This window comes from Cydia fagiglandana, chromosome 7 (genome assembly GCF_963556715.1).
Source record: "Cydia fagiglandana chromosome 7, ilCydFagi1.1, whole genome shotgun sequence".
Lineage (NCBI taxonomy): Eukaryota > Metazoa > Arthropoda > Insecta > Lepidoptera > Tortricidae > Cydia > Cydia fagiglandana.
Window position 1 is genome coordinate 13,234,223 of NC_085938.1, and position 16,467 is coordinate 13,250,689.

General features: G+C 39.4%; 2 protein-coding genes across 2 annotated transcripts; one reads left to right on the forward strand and one right to left on the reverse strand.

Annotated features, from left to right (window-relative positions):
- Positions 1-881: 881 nt before the first annotated feature.
- On the forward strand, positions 882-13,542 carry LOC134665955 (cuticle protein 8-like). Its single transcript, XM_063523014.1, has 7 exons — positions 882-1,105; positions 1,432-1,677; positions 1,792-1,958; positions 2,595-2,656; positions 11,536-11,642; positions 12,181-12,347; positions 13,382-13,542. The coding sequence occupies exons 1-7, from the start codon at positions 1,094-1,096 to the stop codon at positions 13,449-13,451; spliced, it is 831 nt and encodes a 276-aa protein (XP_063379084.1). The 5' UTR covers positions 882-1,093; the 3' UTR covers positions 13,452-13,542.
- On the reverse strand, positions 5,668-6,968 carry LOC134665947 (cuticle protein 8-like). The gene is made up of 4 exons (XM_063523005.1): positions 6,789-6,968; positions 6,262-6,510; positions 5,874-6,040; positions 5,668-5,766 (listed from the first exon to the last, which is right to left on the reverse strand). Exons 1-4 carry the CDS (start codon positions 6,798-6,800, stop codon positions 5,694-5,696), a joined length of 501 nt encoding a protein of 166 aa, XP_063379075.1. The 5' UTR covers positions 6,801-6,968; the 3' UTR covers positions 5,668-5,693.
- Positions 13,543-16,467: the final 2,925 nt, after the last annotated feature.

A 16,467-nucleotide genomic window follows, 5' to 3' on the forward strand; every position in this document is an offset into this window, starting at 1 on the left:
ACGAATGCCGCGCGAGGCAGCCTCGGTCAGTAGGATTTGTTGCACGAGGCTGCCGCGCGCGGAAAAGCCCTCTATTAGTATAATCGGGACATTTCGCATCCCATAAACGTTTCGCACACCATATAGTTGTATCAATTTAAGGCACTGTTCTTTATCCATGGCGTTGAGTGAGCGCGGCAAACTTACTGAGGTGCCTTTGAACATGGACAAAAAACCGACAACGCTCGCCTCGGGCCGAGGCGCGCTCGGCCGAGACCGGACATGCGTTTGCCTCGGGCGAGGCACGTCCTGACTGACCGAGGATTTGCCTCACGAGGCTGCCTTGTGAGGCTGCTCGCTCAGTCAGACATTTTAGTCTTTAAATATTGATCAGGAACACACTGACAAAATCTCTCGGGTTCCTCGTGGGCATGTTGTATATTATTTCCTTAATGGCGATTGTGCAATCTGCCACAGTTTTAGGAAATTTTTATAGATGACACTACTGATGTTCACGGTCGGGTGTCACCCCTAAATGGATGACACCCGGGGCGGGCCGCCCCCGCCGCCCCCACCTAGCTACGCCACTATAAAAGTAAATAAAAAGACTAATTTCTTATTGGAAAGTCGTTTTTTTTTTTATTTATTCTTGGTACCAAGAAAACATTCCCCGATTTTATCCGAAGTTCGGATTTCGGCGTGAAAATTATCCGAAAATCCGGATTTTGTAAAATAGATTCGGATTTGCAATCCCTAGCCCAGGCACGGCCCGGTCAAGCGTGAGTCATCTTTTAGGCTTTCTTATATCAAATTGATAATCTTGTTCACCCATTTACACAATACACGTTAATTATCACAAAACAATAAGGCACAACATTGCTTAGTTATTAGTTAGATACATTAACCCGGCAGACGCTGAAAGCCACACCGGACACAATGATTAACCGCTTCACATTACTATCGGAACTGTGACCTTGGCGTCATGTCAAAGCTACAGAGTCAAGGTGCACACGCATTTCGCCGCCCCACCGAACGCACGCGCATGATCTATAAAACCTATACATCTGGACAGTCGACACCAATCAATAACTGATTGTTAAACAATACACCCAAAATGTTCAGCAAAGTGAGTGTGTTGGCATTACTTCTGTGTATAATTAATTTGAAGCAATCAATATAATTAACATAATTATTTCTTTGTTAAAGAATTTACATAAATTTTCCTTAATTTTACCTATCCCTGTTACATTTGGGTACTTATCAGTTAAATTAAGTAATAATAACATTAATTCATAGGTATTGTTCCAAAACAGTAATTAACATAACGATTTTAAACTTATTATACGGCAATTATTATTCAATTTATACATCACGTTTTATCACTTGATCATATATCTCTATAGTATAAAGAAATCTATACTTGAGAATATATAAATAAAAATATTTTTTTAGATCATAGCTTTCGGCGCACTCCTGGCTGCGGCCAACGCTGGCCTCCTCGGCCATGGCCACGCCGTATCTTCCCAAAGCATCATCCGTCATGACGAGGGCCACTATGCCCCAGCGCACTATGCCGCCCCGGCTCACTACGCATCAGCTCACTACGCCGCTCCCGTAATCCACGCCGCCCCTGTCGTCCACGCCGCTCCTATCGCTCACTACGCCCCTGCTGCTCACTACGATCATCATGATGAATATGTAAGTTTTTCCCTAATAAAATGAAAAGGTTTTTTTTACATATTACATAGAATATGCTATATAATTATTGTAAAGGCCACAACAAGTTTAAGAATTGCCATATATCTATTCCAGGCTCATCCCAAATACGACTACGCATACTCAGTGGCTGACCCTCACACCGGCGACCACAAGTCGCAGCACGAGTCGCGCGACGGCGACGCCGTGCACGGCTACTACGAGCTGGTGCAGCCCGACGGCTCCGTGCGCAAGGTCGAGTACACCGCCGATGACCACAATGGGTAAGACACTATTTATTAAATATTGTACTGTCTTAGAAAACTGGGAGGAGTAACTGAAAAAAGAAAGAACACTCAATATACTTACCTATCCAACAAACTAATATACATATGATACATATCTAACTAACTGGTGGTCAATGCGAGCAAATGAGCTTGTCGTACGGGAACTTCCGTTCACGAGCGTAATTTTTATCAATCAAATCGTTATCTACGGAGCACCAGTTGCTTTTTACTGCTGAAATAGTAAAACCTTCGTGTTTTTTTTATAAACGCGCTCGAGTAGAGAATTTCCCGTAGACGGATTTGGCCGCATTGGCCTTAATTAGTGGCCCAGTGCTTGTTCAACTATTAGAACTAACCTGACACACTACTATCGGCGCGATTCGGGAAATGAAATAGAGATTCACTAGATATGAAATAGTAAAGATATGTGATATTCCTCGACAAAAGGTACCATTGCCCCGGCTGAATATTGGAGCGGCGTTAATAATAGCGTAAGCGCCAACCGCCATAATGTACCTTTTGCAGTGGAACGCATTGACCTAAATTGTCTCAGTGCTTATTCAACTATTAGAACTAACCTGACACACTACTATATATACTTACCATATTTTAATTCGCTATTTTTTTTTTCAGTTTCAACGCTGTTGTTCACAACTCAGCCCCTTCCATCCACGCTGCCCCTGCCCACGATTACCATCATTATTAAATTAATTCAATTGAAGAATGACTGCCTAATGTTATTTGTTTGAACGCTATTTATATTTTTGTATGTGTGTGAAAAACTTGTCAATAAAGTGAATTCAATTACATATGTTTTGAAAATAATTATGTACTTAAAAGCTTTTGAAAAAAAAAACGTTAATCGTTTCCCATTACATGATTATCTAATTCTATATTACATTATGTGCAAAACCTAGGTAGGTATTTGTTGAGGCAATTAATGCTGACTGTCAGCCCGATCGGAACTTTAAGATACGTCAATTATTGGATCTAGAAACGATATGGATTAGATAATTATGTCAGTGTCAAATGTGACATACGTACGTAAGTCCAGCAACATAAAAAGTAGTTCGATGTATTCAAAAGGTACATAAATACAAAATACAGTACGTAGCGGCCCCCTTTTTTTAAATACCTATCGTTAAATTTAAATAATACGATTACCTATTTAACAGTGGAGCTAGCGCGCACGTTGATGAGCTTTTAAGTTATCGAGTGTTAATTCATTTTAATTAACATAGTTCAAAAATATATACCTATTTGTCTCTTTGTCTGGGTTTATTTTCCTTAACGTTTGGTTCTCAATTAACATAATTTTCAACGTACGTTAGAAATTGAGAAATTAGCCTTTACGTAGTTATTATAAATAAATAAAATCTGATGTGTGGGAACCACACGCTCTCTCTACCTAATCCTAGCCGAAGCCAAAGCCAACACGTAGAGTCTCTTTGGAAAAATTAATTAAATGTAAGATTATAAACCGACCAGAAGCTGCCCTTGTCCATGTGTAGAACGAACGCAGAGGCAGCACTTACCAAGGACTAGTCTACACTATTGAAAGTCAATCATGATTGCACATATTTATATCCTCGAGAACGCAGCTCTCGCTACTTCACTCTGGACGTTCGGCCAAGGAAAGACAGAGTCAGGACCCACACAAGGGCTCTTCTAAGAGCGCTTAGGTAGGTTAGGGAGCGGTCCTAGAAGAGCCCTTGTGTGGGCTGCTATAAGCTGAAAGTGAAACGAGTGAGCGATTGGATATCACACCCCTATGTCGTCTCTGATTGTAATAAAAATAAGGTTTTTGGGTAGGTATTCAATTTATCTATTTTATAAGATATTGTTTAGAGCAACTATAATGGCCTGATTATAATTTTAATATACATCAAACATTTAATACGATAAGGGTCGGATATTTGCCGTATATTAAAGGTCAAATCAGACCGTAAACAAAAGAATAAAGATTTTTTCAGAAATAAAATTAATAGCAATTTGCGTTTCAACGTGCGTAACAATGACACGAGCGCGACGAGGACATTACTCCTGCTGTGACGTACGGCGTGATTCGGGAAATGAATTAGAGATTCACTAGATATGAAATAGTAAAGATATGTGACCTTCCACGACAAAAGGTACCTTATGACGGTTGGCGCTTTGGAACGCGCACAGCGAGCCACGTACGTCGGGCTACGCCCGAATGTTTTAGTATGAGAAAGTCGGAGTCGCCTAGCTTTGGACCGCGTGCAGCGCGCCACATGCCACATACATCGAGCTATGCCCGACTCTCTTAGTATGAGGGCGCCGCAGGCACCCGGCTTCGGACCTGGTACAGCGCGACACGTACGTCGGGTTACGCCCGACGCTTTGAGTATGAGGGCGCCGAAGGCACCCGGCTTTGGAATGCGTACAGCGTGTCACGTACATCGGGCTACGCCCAACACTGTTATTAACGCCGCTCCAATATTATTGCGGTCGCCATAAGGGACCTTTTGCGTGGAACGTCACATATCTTTACTATTTCGTATCTAGTGAATGTCTAATTCATTTTTTGAATCGCGCCGGTATTCAGCTCCGCATTATAAAAAAGTTTTATTTATGGTTTATTTTCATATTCTCTTCATGGTCTCGTCGGAAGATCAGCGCTGGAAGCCACCAGCAACATGCTTAGATGGGGCCATTTCGTATTTTCTTTTATATAATGTATTGTACCGATTGTTTGTGCTTACGAATAAATCTATTCTATTCTATTCTATATATTATTTTATATTTGGATTTAGAACCCTATCATACTCGTATTAATATACTCGTAGAATAATTTGAATGTATCTAACGGTAGCAGTCTGAAAAACATCTTCGTAACAGCGTGGCCTATAAATTGTTATTTTCTTTAAAAGAAATATCGCGAGTTCATTATAGGTACTTGCGGCTACAAATAAGATACATTTGAATTATTTGAAAATAATTTAATTCAGTTTATACCGGGTGTGGTCTGTAACATGAGCAAATAATTAAAACATAGATTGTACTCCTCAAACGGTGACACTTTTATTCTACAACTTTTAAAAATTATGAAGTATTTAGATATTTTTCATACAAAATAAATATTATCTTCAATGGACGCCATCGCCACGCCATATCATTGTGATTGACGTTGCTTGTCACGCCTTAAACATAACACAATTCGCAATACATTGCGTCTTAGAATAAGCTTTAAAGTGTATTAAAAATCAAACCACAAGTTATTTTTAAAACTAGCTGAATAAATGTTGGTCAGTATGAGGAGTACAGCCTACAGTTTAATTTTTTGCTCATATTACAGGCCACACCCGGTATGTTATTAGTTTCTACTACAACATACATAACAATGTGCAAGTAAATAAAATGTTTAATGTTATATCATAATATGTATTAACTATTATATTGGTAAAGTTGTTAATACCTAGAGAGTGCTTATTCAAGCAGTTATTCAGGGATTCATATTCAGATTTGCAAAATATGAAACATCTTGATTTTTATTTCATGGCATCTCCTTCAAATTGATTGTATTGGAACTTGAAGTTTTCCAATATTTTTAGGTGGTTCCTATTCACCGGTCCTTGAGGATGAAACTTAATAAAATACTTAAATATACTTTCATTTGTTTTATTAAATCAAGATTTATTTTTTTACTGACTTCCTTATTTACGAAAATATAAATAGTTGTTTTAATAAATAACTCGATGCTTATTCCTTTTAATAATGATGATAGTCGTGGGCAGGGGCAGCGTGGATGGTGGGGGCAGAGTTATGCACCACCGCGTTGAAACTGAAAAACGAAACGGAATATATTACTTACTGGCTGATGACTAGTATTTGATAAAATGTTTATGAAAGATTAGTTTAAAAAAAATACTTATTTTTTATTTTACATACCCATTGTGGTCATCAGCGGTGTACTCGACCTTGCGCACGGAGCCGTCGGGCTGCACCAGCTCGTAGTAGCCGTGCACGGCGTCGCCGTCGCGCGACTCGTGCTGTGACTTGTGGTCGCCGGTGTGCGGGTCCGATACGGAGTATGCGTAGTCGTATTTGGGGTGGGCCTGGAATATGTTTCAATTATAATATTAATTTATTTAAATGTACCATATGTCATGTCTATTTACTGCACTTTTAACGGAGCCCAAATAGTATTTTATGCAATCGAAATAAAATGGAGAACTTTTCAGTTAAGTACCGTGTTTAGGCCACGTAGCTTGCCGAGTTGCCTTAGTAAGGCACGAGATGGAAAAGCTTGATTAATTGATTATATTAGTTTACTTACGTATTCATCATGCCCATCGTAATGAGCAACAGGGGCGTAGGCGGCGATAGGGGCAGCGTAGTGAGCAATAGGGGCGGCGTGGACTACGGGAGCAGCGTAGTGAACCGGGGCGTAGTGAGCCGGGGCGGCATAGTGGGCTGGGGCATAGTGACCCTCGTCGTGGCGGACGATGCTCTGGGAAGACACAGCGTGGCCGTAACCGAGGTGGCCAGCGCTGGCCGCGGCCAAGAGGGCGCCGAAAGCTACGATCTTAAAAGAAGGAAAAAATAAATTAGACATAGGTGTAGGTGTTTTATAAAAAAAACTTATATGTAAATACTTTTAAAATCTAAATCTAGTTAGTATTGTGCGGTAATTCAAGGAAAATATAATTCTTAATTGTTTTATCAGCTTAATGATAATTTATACTGCTTGTGTAACAAATACATTGGGAATACATTGATAGTTCTGTATTTAATAATTGTATCAGTTTTATTTTTATTTTTGCAATTTATTTTGTCATGCTTATAGCATGCCTGTACGCTTACTTTGCTGAACATTTTGGCTGTTTTGCTTTCTGCAATTGATTGATGTCAATGGCACAGTGGTATGGTTTTATATATTATGTAGATCACGATAATGCAGCGCCGGCGCGCGCGGTGGGGGCGGAGAAATGCGTACGCGCCTTGACTTTGCTGATAGTGCGTGCTTTGGGACTTAAGGATAGGATACAGAGCAGGATACGCGTACGGAACTTACAAATTGTGTCCTGTAGAGTAGAAATTTATCTGTGAACTACTTAAGTACCTACTCGTCCATAGAGAGTAAGCCAATCGGTTAGTAAAGTCCAAAATTAAAACAATATAGAAGGTTTTTTTTTCTGTTTACGTACTTGCTTATGCTATACACATGGGATTACATTAGGAATGAAATGTGCGCATGTTTCAGAGATGCTAGCGTGTGTCGTTCGACTGCATACATCTAGCGCGACTTTAAGTATACACCTATCTATACTTAGGCTCAATACCTTATTATCTTAGATTAATAGACTCAATCAGTCAATCACCATACACGCGAGATATAAATAAAAATAAGCGTGACTAAAATTATATGCTACTATTTTTGTTTAAATCACTTGCCATCGCTATACAGCGCGGGAATGCTGCCTGCGCGATGGGCACCGAGGGGCCTAGGCTTAGAAAGTAGGTTGTAGGATTTTTTTTGTTAGGTTTAGTTTTAGTTAATTTATTTTATGAGGTAAGTACTTGTATTAAGTTTGTTGTATAATTGTGTTTAATAAATGTAATTAAACGTATTACATTATGTATCTCTAGTCTACTACTAGTCTCTCTGTCTATTACCTCTTCGAGCTTTAAACCGCTGAACCAATTAATATGAAATTGGTGTGGAGATAGTACCGTATCAGGCCTTAGAAAGAACGTAGGATAGTTTTATTTTCCATCACCACAAACCTCGTACTTATTCCAAATAAACGGATACCTATCATTTAAATTATTTAACTCAATAATATATCATTGTAATACATCGAATGTGTCTCAATACCACTAACCAGTTATTTTTCCGTTGTCATCATAAAATAGGTACATAAATATGTACTTATGTATCCAAATATTTGTGAGTAAAGTAATACTGAAGGCTATTTACGTAATGCTGATGCAAATTATTAACTCCATTTCATCCAGTTACACAATCTCTTAAAACTTCGATTGTTAATTACCTACTCCCAGATCCTAAAGCCATATTGGTGAGACCAATATTCAATAACAATTTGGTCAAACTGCCTGGAACCTCCAATCTTATAAGCACCTCGTTTGATAAAACCTCTTATGTCTATATCCTTGACGACCGGTGTGGCCTAGTGGGTAGTGATCCTGCCTGTGAAGCCGATGGTCCTGGGTTCGAATCCCGGTAGGGCATTTATTTATATGATGAACAAATATATTTGTTCATGAGTCATGGGTGTTTTCTATGTACATAAGTATGTATTTATCTTTATAAGTATGTATATCGTCGCCTAGCACCCATAGTACGAGTACAACTGCCGTATTCGAACTTCAAGGTCACAAGTGACGACACGTACGAGATCCATTCTAGATACGTTATAGTTTAGATATCCACTAGTTCTCTTTTGCAGCGCAATTCGGGCAACCAATGTCACTTTTACCTTAGATAGAGTAAGATATCTATTAGATGTGAATTGGATCTCTAAGTCATCTCCTGTGGAAATCGTTCAAGAGTTTCTCCAGAATCGCTTAAATGTCAGGTTAGATCTTAAACATATCGTTATCGTATCTTGGTGATGTCTAAAAGATATCTAATAGAATCTATCATCTGATGTCTATTTCAAAATCCGAATCGGGCCCCAAGAATTGCTAAGTTTGGGGCTAGGTTGTTTTGTGTAAGATGTCCCCTGATATTCATTAATTTATTTATCCTTAGGTTTACCATTACATACGTTATATTCAAAACCTGGGCACATAAGGTATTTCATACAAATGTGTCGGTTTAAATAAGTAATCTGTTTTGGACTTTGTCCCACCTGTTTTTACTGGAGTCGGACCAAGCTAACTCTGCATTAGTGTCAAAATGTGGCAATGCCAAAATTAATGTCAACTTTCTATGAAAATAGACGTTTATAAATGTCACAAAAATGGACCGAAATCAAGATTTAGTCCAAACATGAATTTGCCCAGAAATAACCTTGACTTTGTCACGAACACTGACGAAAATGGAAACATTATAAGTATTTATATAACTCGATTTCCGTAAACCCATTCTGGCAAGAATTTTATTCTATAAGTGAGAACCTATAATTGGCTCTGTGATTCTATTGTAATATCTGGATATATATAGCGCTGTTGGTTTTCCATGTACTAAAATAAAATAAAATAAATAAATAAATAATCGAAAAAATACAATGCAATTCTCAATTTTGGCATTGACTCTCGCGAGAAGTAGGTATTTGAAAGAATATCAACAAGTAAAATATTTTGGTAGTTACGGCCAAACTTACTTTATTCGTGTGTATCAAGTTGAATGGTATCCATATGTTTACATTTAAATATTATTTCTTTATTCACTACTAAGTAAATATAAAACATTAAATTAGCTTACAAATAATAATACAAACTATCTCTAAACTAAATAAACTTAAAATAAAAAGCCTATAAATAAAAAACGTCCCCCAAGTCACTGTCGATGGGCAGTGTGCCCAGAAGGCTGGCCGCATTGCCACGTTGTATTAAATTAAAACATCATACAGCTGTAGGTAGTGCTAAATTGTTTTCCATCGTATTTTCTCGGAAACGTTCGTATTTGTTATTTGCACGACACGTTCGTACGTTTCCGTGAAAAAGAGAAGGAAAATAATAAAATTATGCACTACATCTGTATCTCACTCGAGTGTGACATTTTATTTTATTTCATAATTAATGTCCTTCCATAACGGTGAAAGATTTTTTTTCATTAATTGGATGTTGTAGGGAAGTAGGGTGACCATAATTGTAAAGAATAAACTTTTACTTAACGAAAAGTAAAAAAGAAAACAATAATTTTAAGGTTTTCTTTGCTGTTTCATTTAAATACGATTATGAGCGATGCCTTAACATTAACTGAGTGTGTACTGTGTAGGATGGGTCTTGCTCAGTGCTCACGTCTCCTGAATCATCCTGTATTCAAAACGATAAATTAAAGATTCTAAACCCTAGTCAGAATACTAACTAATACAAAACTAAACAGGTTAGATAATAAGCAAGTATAATAGAGTCGGACCAAGAAAAGTCTGCAGCGGATTTGACAGCTCACGCAGTGCAAGTGTTATTTATACATAATTTCATAGAAGTTTGACGTTTAAAATAACACTTGCACTGCGTGGGCTATCAAATCGGCTGCAGACTTTTCTTGGTCCGACTCAAAAACGAAGCGAGCGAAACCCCCGCCAAGATGGCCGAAATAGGTCATAATCTGTCCATAAATGGATTAATTTGACCTCCTGTCACATCTCAATTGTTTTTTCTGTCGACCACAACATCACAAGGTCTTGTCAGTTGTGCTTTTTTTATGGCGAATATAGTATGCAATAGTTTATTATTAATCCAGATCGGTGTGCGCCATAGCTGACCGCATCCTGTGTAAGGAAATTAACTTTTCCGCTGCTGATTAAACCAAGATAATGTTATTAAATAAGATAAGTAATCCGTCTAAGCGTTTAAATTATAAGAATTAAAATTAATGCTCCGTATAGCCTATTGATGATGGTCATAGAGTAGTTGTTAAAAAAAAAACATTTGAAACAGGGGATACGGCAGCGTAACTGACAAGGTAAATATTACCTAAACTTTTTTCGGAAAGTCAAAACATTTCGATGTATAAAATTTTATGATTGAGCCTGTATATATAATATAGGTACGACTCGAATCAAATATACTCAAATTATAAATATACACACTAATCCGTTCTGTTGCCTAAAGCTGTCATTGGGGTAGAATTAACCAAACAAAAGAATAATCAAATTACACTTTTTTGGGAGCTTCGTCAATGTTACACTACGCTTCAGCAGCTTCGCATGTCCAAAAGCAATTGATATCGATACCATGACACATATTGCAATTCCATAATGGTTTTGATTCGACCTTTGTCTAAGTATTGTCGCGCTCCGCGGCCTGCACCCCACTTGTTCTCGATCAGTGTTAATAATATAAAAACCAGCGGCCACTGATATTGACATCAATCAGCGACCAACGTTGAGGTTAACTAGAGCAAAATGTTCAGCAAAGTGAGTCATATTTTAATTCATGCAGTTTTCAAAACATACTCGTAACACAACTTTAGCAAAGCATTTTTCAATCAAGACAATTCAAAATTTTGAACTTCTAAATAATTACATATGTAATATAGTCAGGGTAAATTCTTTAATCAATAAATTATATGAGTGCAGTGAAAAGCGTCTTCTCCTCTCAAATACACCAAACTTTAAACTCCTTAAGTTAACTCAGCCTGACCTTGTTCTAATACATCATTCTCATTTCAGTGTCTCATACTTACTTAACAAAGACACATTATATAACATTGCCTCATTATCATAATAAAATAACCTATAACCTATTTCGATTTGCCAGATTGTAGCTTTCGGCGCCATGGTCGCAGCCGCTTACGCGGGTCTGATCCCTGAGTACGGACACGCGGTGTCCTCCCAGAGCATCGTGCACCACGGCGACTACGCACCCCATGGTGACTACGCCCTTGGTGACTACGCCTATGGCCATCTTGCCACACCCGCCCACTACGCCGCGCCTCTGGCCCACGCCGCGCCCCTGGCTCACTACGCCGCCCCCGTCGCCTACGGTCATGGATACGAGGGACATGAGGGGCATGATGAATATGTAAGTCACCAGAATGCAGCCATCACCTAATGTATGAATACCTACTTGCTCTAAAGCTGAAAGTAATTACGCATAAAATCCATTTTTGAAACAATCCGCTTCTTAGAAACTCGTAAGATACTGCTTACAACGAAATTATTAAAAGACTGCAAAAACTCAGTCTATATCAGTAACAGAAGAAGAAGAAAAACTCATTCGACACGCAAATGTGTTCACTTGACGAGAATAAAACCATACCTACGGAGTGTATCGGCGCGATTCGAGAAATGAATTAGAGATTCACTATATATGAAATAGTAAAGATATGTAACGTTCCACGAGAAAAGGTACCATTACCCCGGCTGAATATTGAAGCGGCGCGGCGTTAATAATAGCGTAAGCGCCAGCCGACATAGGTACCTTCTGCCGTGGAACGTCACATACCATTACTACCTATTTCATATCTAGTGAATCTCTAATTCATTTCCCGAATCGCGCCGTATATGACTCAGCCAATTTACTGTATTTTTCAAACTGATTTCTATCTTGGCTATTTCAGGCTCACCCCAAATACGACTTCGCATACTCGGTGTCGGACCCTCACACCGGCGACCACAAGTCGCAGCACGAGTCTCGCGACGGCGACGCCGTGCACGGCTACTACGAGCTGGTGCAGCCCGACGGCTCCGTGCGCAAGGTCGAGTACACCGCCGATGACCACAATGGGTAAGAAATAATTATCACACGGTTTTGTCTGGCAATCTTGATCTGGCTCTCGCACAAATGAATAAGTAGCTTAACTGCCGGTACATTACTTCCTCTTCCGTTTTACTTTTCGTGAACAATAAAAATATCTTAAATCTTTTGACGGGATAAAAACTGCTTTCTTACCAAATTACCTGCATAAAATTGGTTTGAAGATACAGTTTTTTATTCACCACTATTCACCATCACAAAAACAATTGAGTTTAAAGAAGATTGAAGATGGCGAATGTGCGTATTCCAGATAGCTGCCGTCCGTACTTTGTTCGTGTTCGTTGTTCGATTTATGTTTTTTCCGCGAACGAATATTTTCCACTAAGCTGTACACTTGTAGATATTATATTCTAGCACAATATGCAAAAAACACTGCATACTAGCTTGACCGAAGACTTTAGATTAGAAATAAATTGCAAACTACTTCTCTAATTGATTTTGTCGCCTCAAGCAGTGACCTAATCTAGTAAGTCTAGTGATCCATAGTAGTTATTCGCTTCCAAAACTTCCAGTACATATTAACCCCTTTATGACGCCATGTAGGTTAGGAACATCAACACTTTGATTTGATCCTCTTTTGCATTGTTTGCTAATCAGGTTTATAAAGACAAATTATGTATCGAAGAGGCTGGGACTCGCTACAATAGCTATGTCGCGAGTTAAAACATAAGCCTAAACCCAAGTAAACTTTTAGTGACCTCTTTATACGACGACCGGTCTAGCCTAGTGGGTAGTGACCCTGCCTGCGAAGCCGGTGGTCCTGGGTTCGAATCCCAGTAAGGGCATTTATTTGTGTGATGAACACTAATATTTGTTCCTGAGTCGGTGTTTTCTATGTATATAAGTATGTATCTATCTATATAAGTATGTATGTCGTCGCCTAGCACCCATAGTCCAAGCTTTGCTTAGTTTGGGGCTAGATTGATCTGTGTAAGATGTCCCCAATATTTATTTATTTATTTTATTTATCATACGTTATTTACCTTATTGTTATATATTTTCAGATTCAACGCGGTCGTGCACAACTCCGCCCCATCCATCCACCCAGAGCCCTACCACGGCCACCATTACTAAGAACATCTCTCCTGTTTTAGCGTTGTTGTGATTTCTTTAACAAAATTATGAATTAGTAAATAGTAATTTATTAAATATTTTGTATAACGAATTTGACTATTCATTGTTTATAATTACTCGGCTTCATGATAATATTAATAATGTTAAATATGTGTTGAGGAAACACCAAATCGGGGGTCATGGAAATTAAGGGGAGAGGCCTTTGCCCAGCAGTGGGACACTCAAATAGGCTAGGATAAAAAAATGTGTTCGAAACGCGAAAGTTTTAAATGCAAAATCAGATTTTTTATACCTGTCACAGACGGACCTATAATCTATCTATCTATACATCTATATCTATCTATACATATAATAAAGCTGTAGAGGGTCGAAAGTCTGTACATGGAAGATATTTGAAAAAAAGTTGGCTGGGGATACTTAGAATCGATAACAGAACACGTTCCAACAGTTTTTAGAATTTTTGTCTGTTTGTCTGTTTATCTGTTTATCTGTTTGTCGGTTTATTTGAACGCGCATCACGTGAAAACGGCTGAACGGATTTTGATGCAAACTATACTAATCGGTCGAAGACATCTCCGGCCAGGTTATAGGCTATAAAAATTCAACCCTTAAAAGGGGGGGTAGCCACAATCCTCGCTTGATTTAAGTTTGCCCCTGAATCTTATGGCGCTACTTAGGAAGGAGGGGCAAACTTTTTTCAAATATGGGCTACCACTATTGAGTATCCTGGTAAACTAACAGATGGCGCTGAATTTAATACGTATTGACATGAATAGCCACCGAGGAAGGTTTTTGCCAAATTAACTCTAAGTTTAGATGAGGGGGTACGGACATCAACAAATTTAATTGAATAATTATGTCGAATTAATAATATACAACAAAATTAAACGACAGTAAATTAATTACCCCTCATTGCACAGTGCCATCTTTTTCACGACTACCCAGAAAAAAGAGAGAGAGAGAGTGTATTGTGTTTCAGCGTTCGTGTTTGTATGTAGGTATATATTTATTTCTGAGTTTCTTTATAACACCTTAACTTCTGAATGCCTTAACCTTAGCCCGACTAGGGAATGCAAATCGGTTATTTTTGTATGGAATTAATTCTTAATTCTTTGGGAAATAATCGGTAGCAGTAGAAGAGTGTGATTACATGCATAGATTCGATTTCAATCCACTCTTTTGCGGTTCGGCGTTAGGTCTTATGCGAGGCCTTCTGCCTTACGGCAAAGTTGATCTTCTGCCTTAATTACACTTGGGCGCGGATCCAAATCCAAGCTTTCCTCTTTCGCAGCTGGGCCTACTGCCTTGCTCACACTTCGCCAATTCAATTCACTTGGTCAATTCCAAGCTCTGCTTTCTTGCATCTTTTATGCATGAAAATACCCTTAAATATCGAGCCCTATGCGAAGCTAGGCTGATAGAGAACTGTCCCATCCCTTCTTTGTATGAAATCCTGGATTCGCGCCTGGTTGGGACTAAAAGTAAAATTGCGTTTTTTATATCGAAAAATGCCTTTCTAAAATATGATAAAGGTGATATTCGGGTGGCGACTGCAGCAGCATTACTCTGTTACAACGTTACTGCTGCAGCACTGTCAATTTTCGTCATAAAATGATGTGACTAATTTCCATACTAAAAGTAAAAATGTACAACTGTCTATCATATTGCGTTTTTATATCGAAAAATTTTCGCGCTCGCTTCGCTCGCGTTTTCAATTACATTCTAACCTAACATATGATAAAGGTGACATTCGGGTGGCGACTGCAGCAGCATTAGGTACTCTGTTGCAACATTACTACTACGGCACTGTCAGTTTTCGTGATAAAATGATGTGACTGATTTCCATACTATAAGCAAAAATGTACAGCTGTCTATCATATTGCGTTTTTATATCGAAAAATTTTCGCGCTCGCTTCGCTCGCGTTTTCAATCACTTTCTAGGATATTATAAATGTGACATTCGGGTGGCGACTGCAGCAGCATTACTCTGTTACAACGTTACTGCTGCAGCACTGTCAATTTTCGTGATAAAATGATGTGACTGATTTCCATACTAAAAGTAAAAATGTACAACTGTCTATCAAATTGCGTTTTTATATCGAAAAATTTTCGCGCTCGCTTCGCTCGCGTTTTCATTTACATTCTATCATTTCAATCATTTCATCATTCTAACCTAACATATGATAAAGGTGACATTCAGGTGGCGACTGCAGCAGCATTAGGTACTCTGTTTCAACATTACTGCTGCGGCACTGTCAATTTTCGTAATAAAATGATGTGACTGATTTCCATTCTCAGCTGTAATGCGGCAATGAACTTCACTCAATTTACCAAAAAAAAAAAGTAATCTTAATGACCCTAGGGAGAGGGGGCACTACGGGGGGTGGGGGTCTAGAAATGCTTAGGGCATCAAAATATCTTAATCCGTCACTGCTTCAGACTTAACCCGACGTACGTGTCGCGCTGTACGCGTTCCAAAGCCGGGCGCCTTCGGCGCCCTCATACTAAAAGAATCTGGCGTAGCCCGACAACTTGGCGCACTGCACGCGGTTCAAAGCCAGGCGACTTCGACTTTCTCATACTAAAAGAGACGTGTTACGTGACACGCTGTATGGTTACCAAAGCCGGGCGCCTTCGGCGCCTTCATACTCAAAGGGTCGGGCGTAGACCGACGTACGTGACACGCTGTACGCATTCCAAAGCCGGGCGCCTCCGGCGCCCTCATACTCAGAGCGTCGGGCGTAACGTACGCGTTTCACAGCTGGGCGTCTTCTGCGCCCTCATACTAAAAGTGTCGGGCGTAGACCGACGTACGTGACACGCTGGACGCTTGCCAAAGTTGGGCGCCGAAGGCACCCTCATACTCAAAGCGTCGGGCTACGCCCGACGCACGTGGCGCGCTGTACGCGCTCCAAAGCCGGGCGCCTTCGGCGCCCTCATACTCAAAGCGTCGGGCGTAACCCAACGTACGTGACACGCTGTACGCTCGCCTAAGTTGGGAGCCGAAGGCACCCTC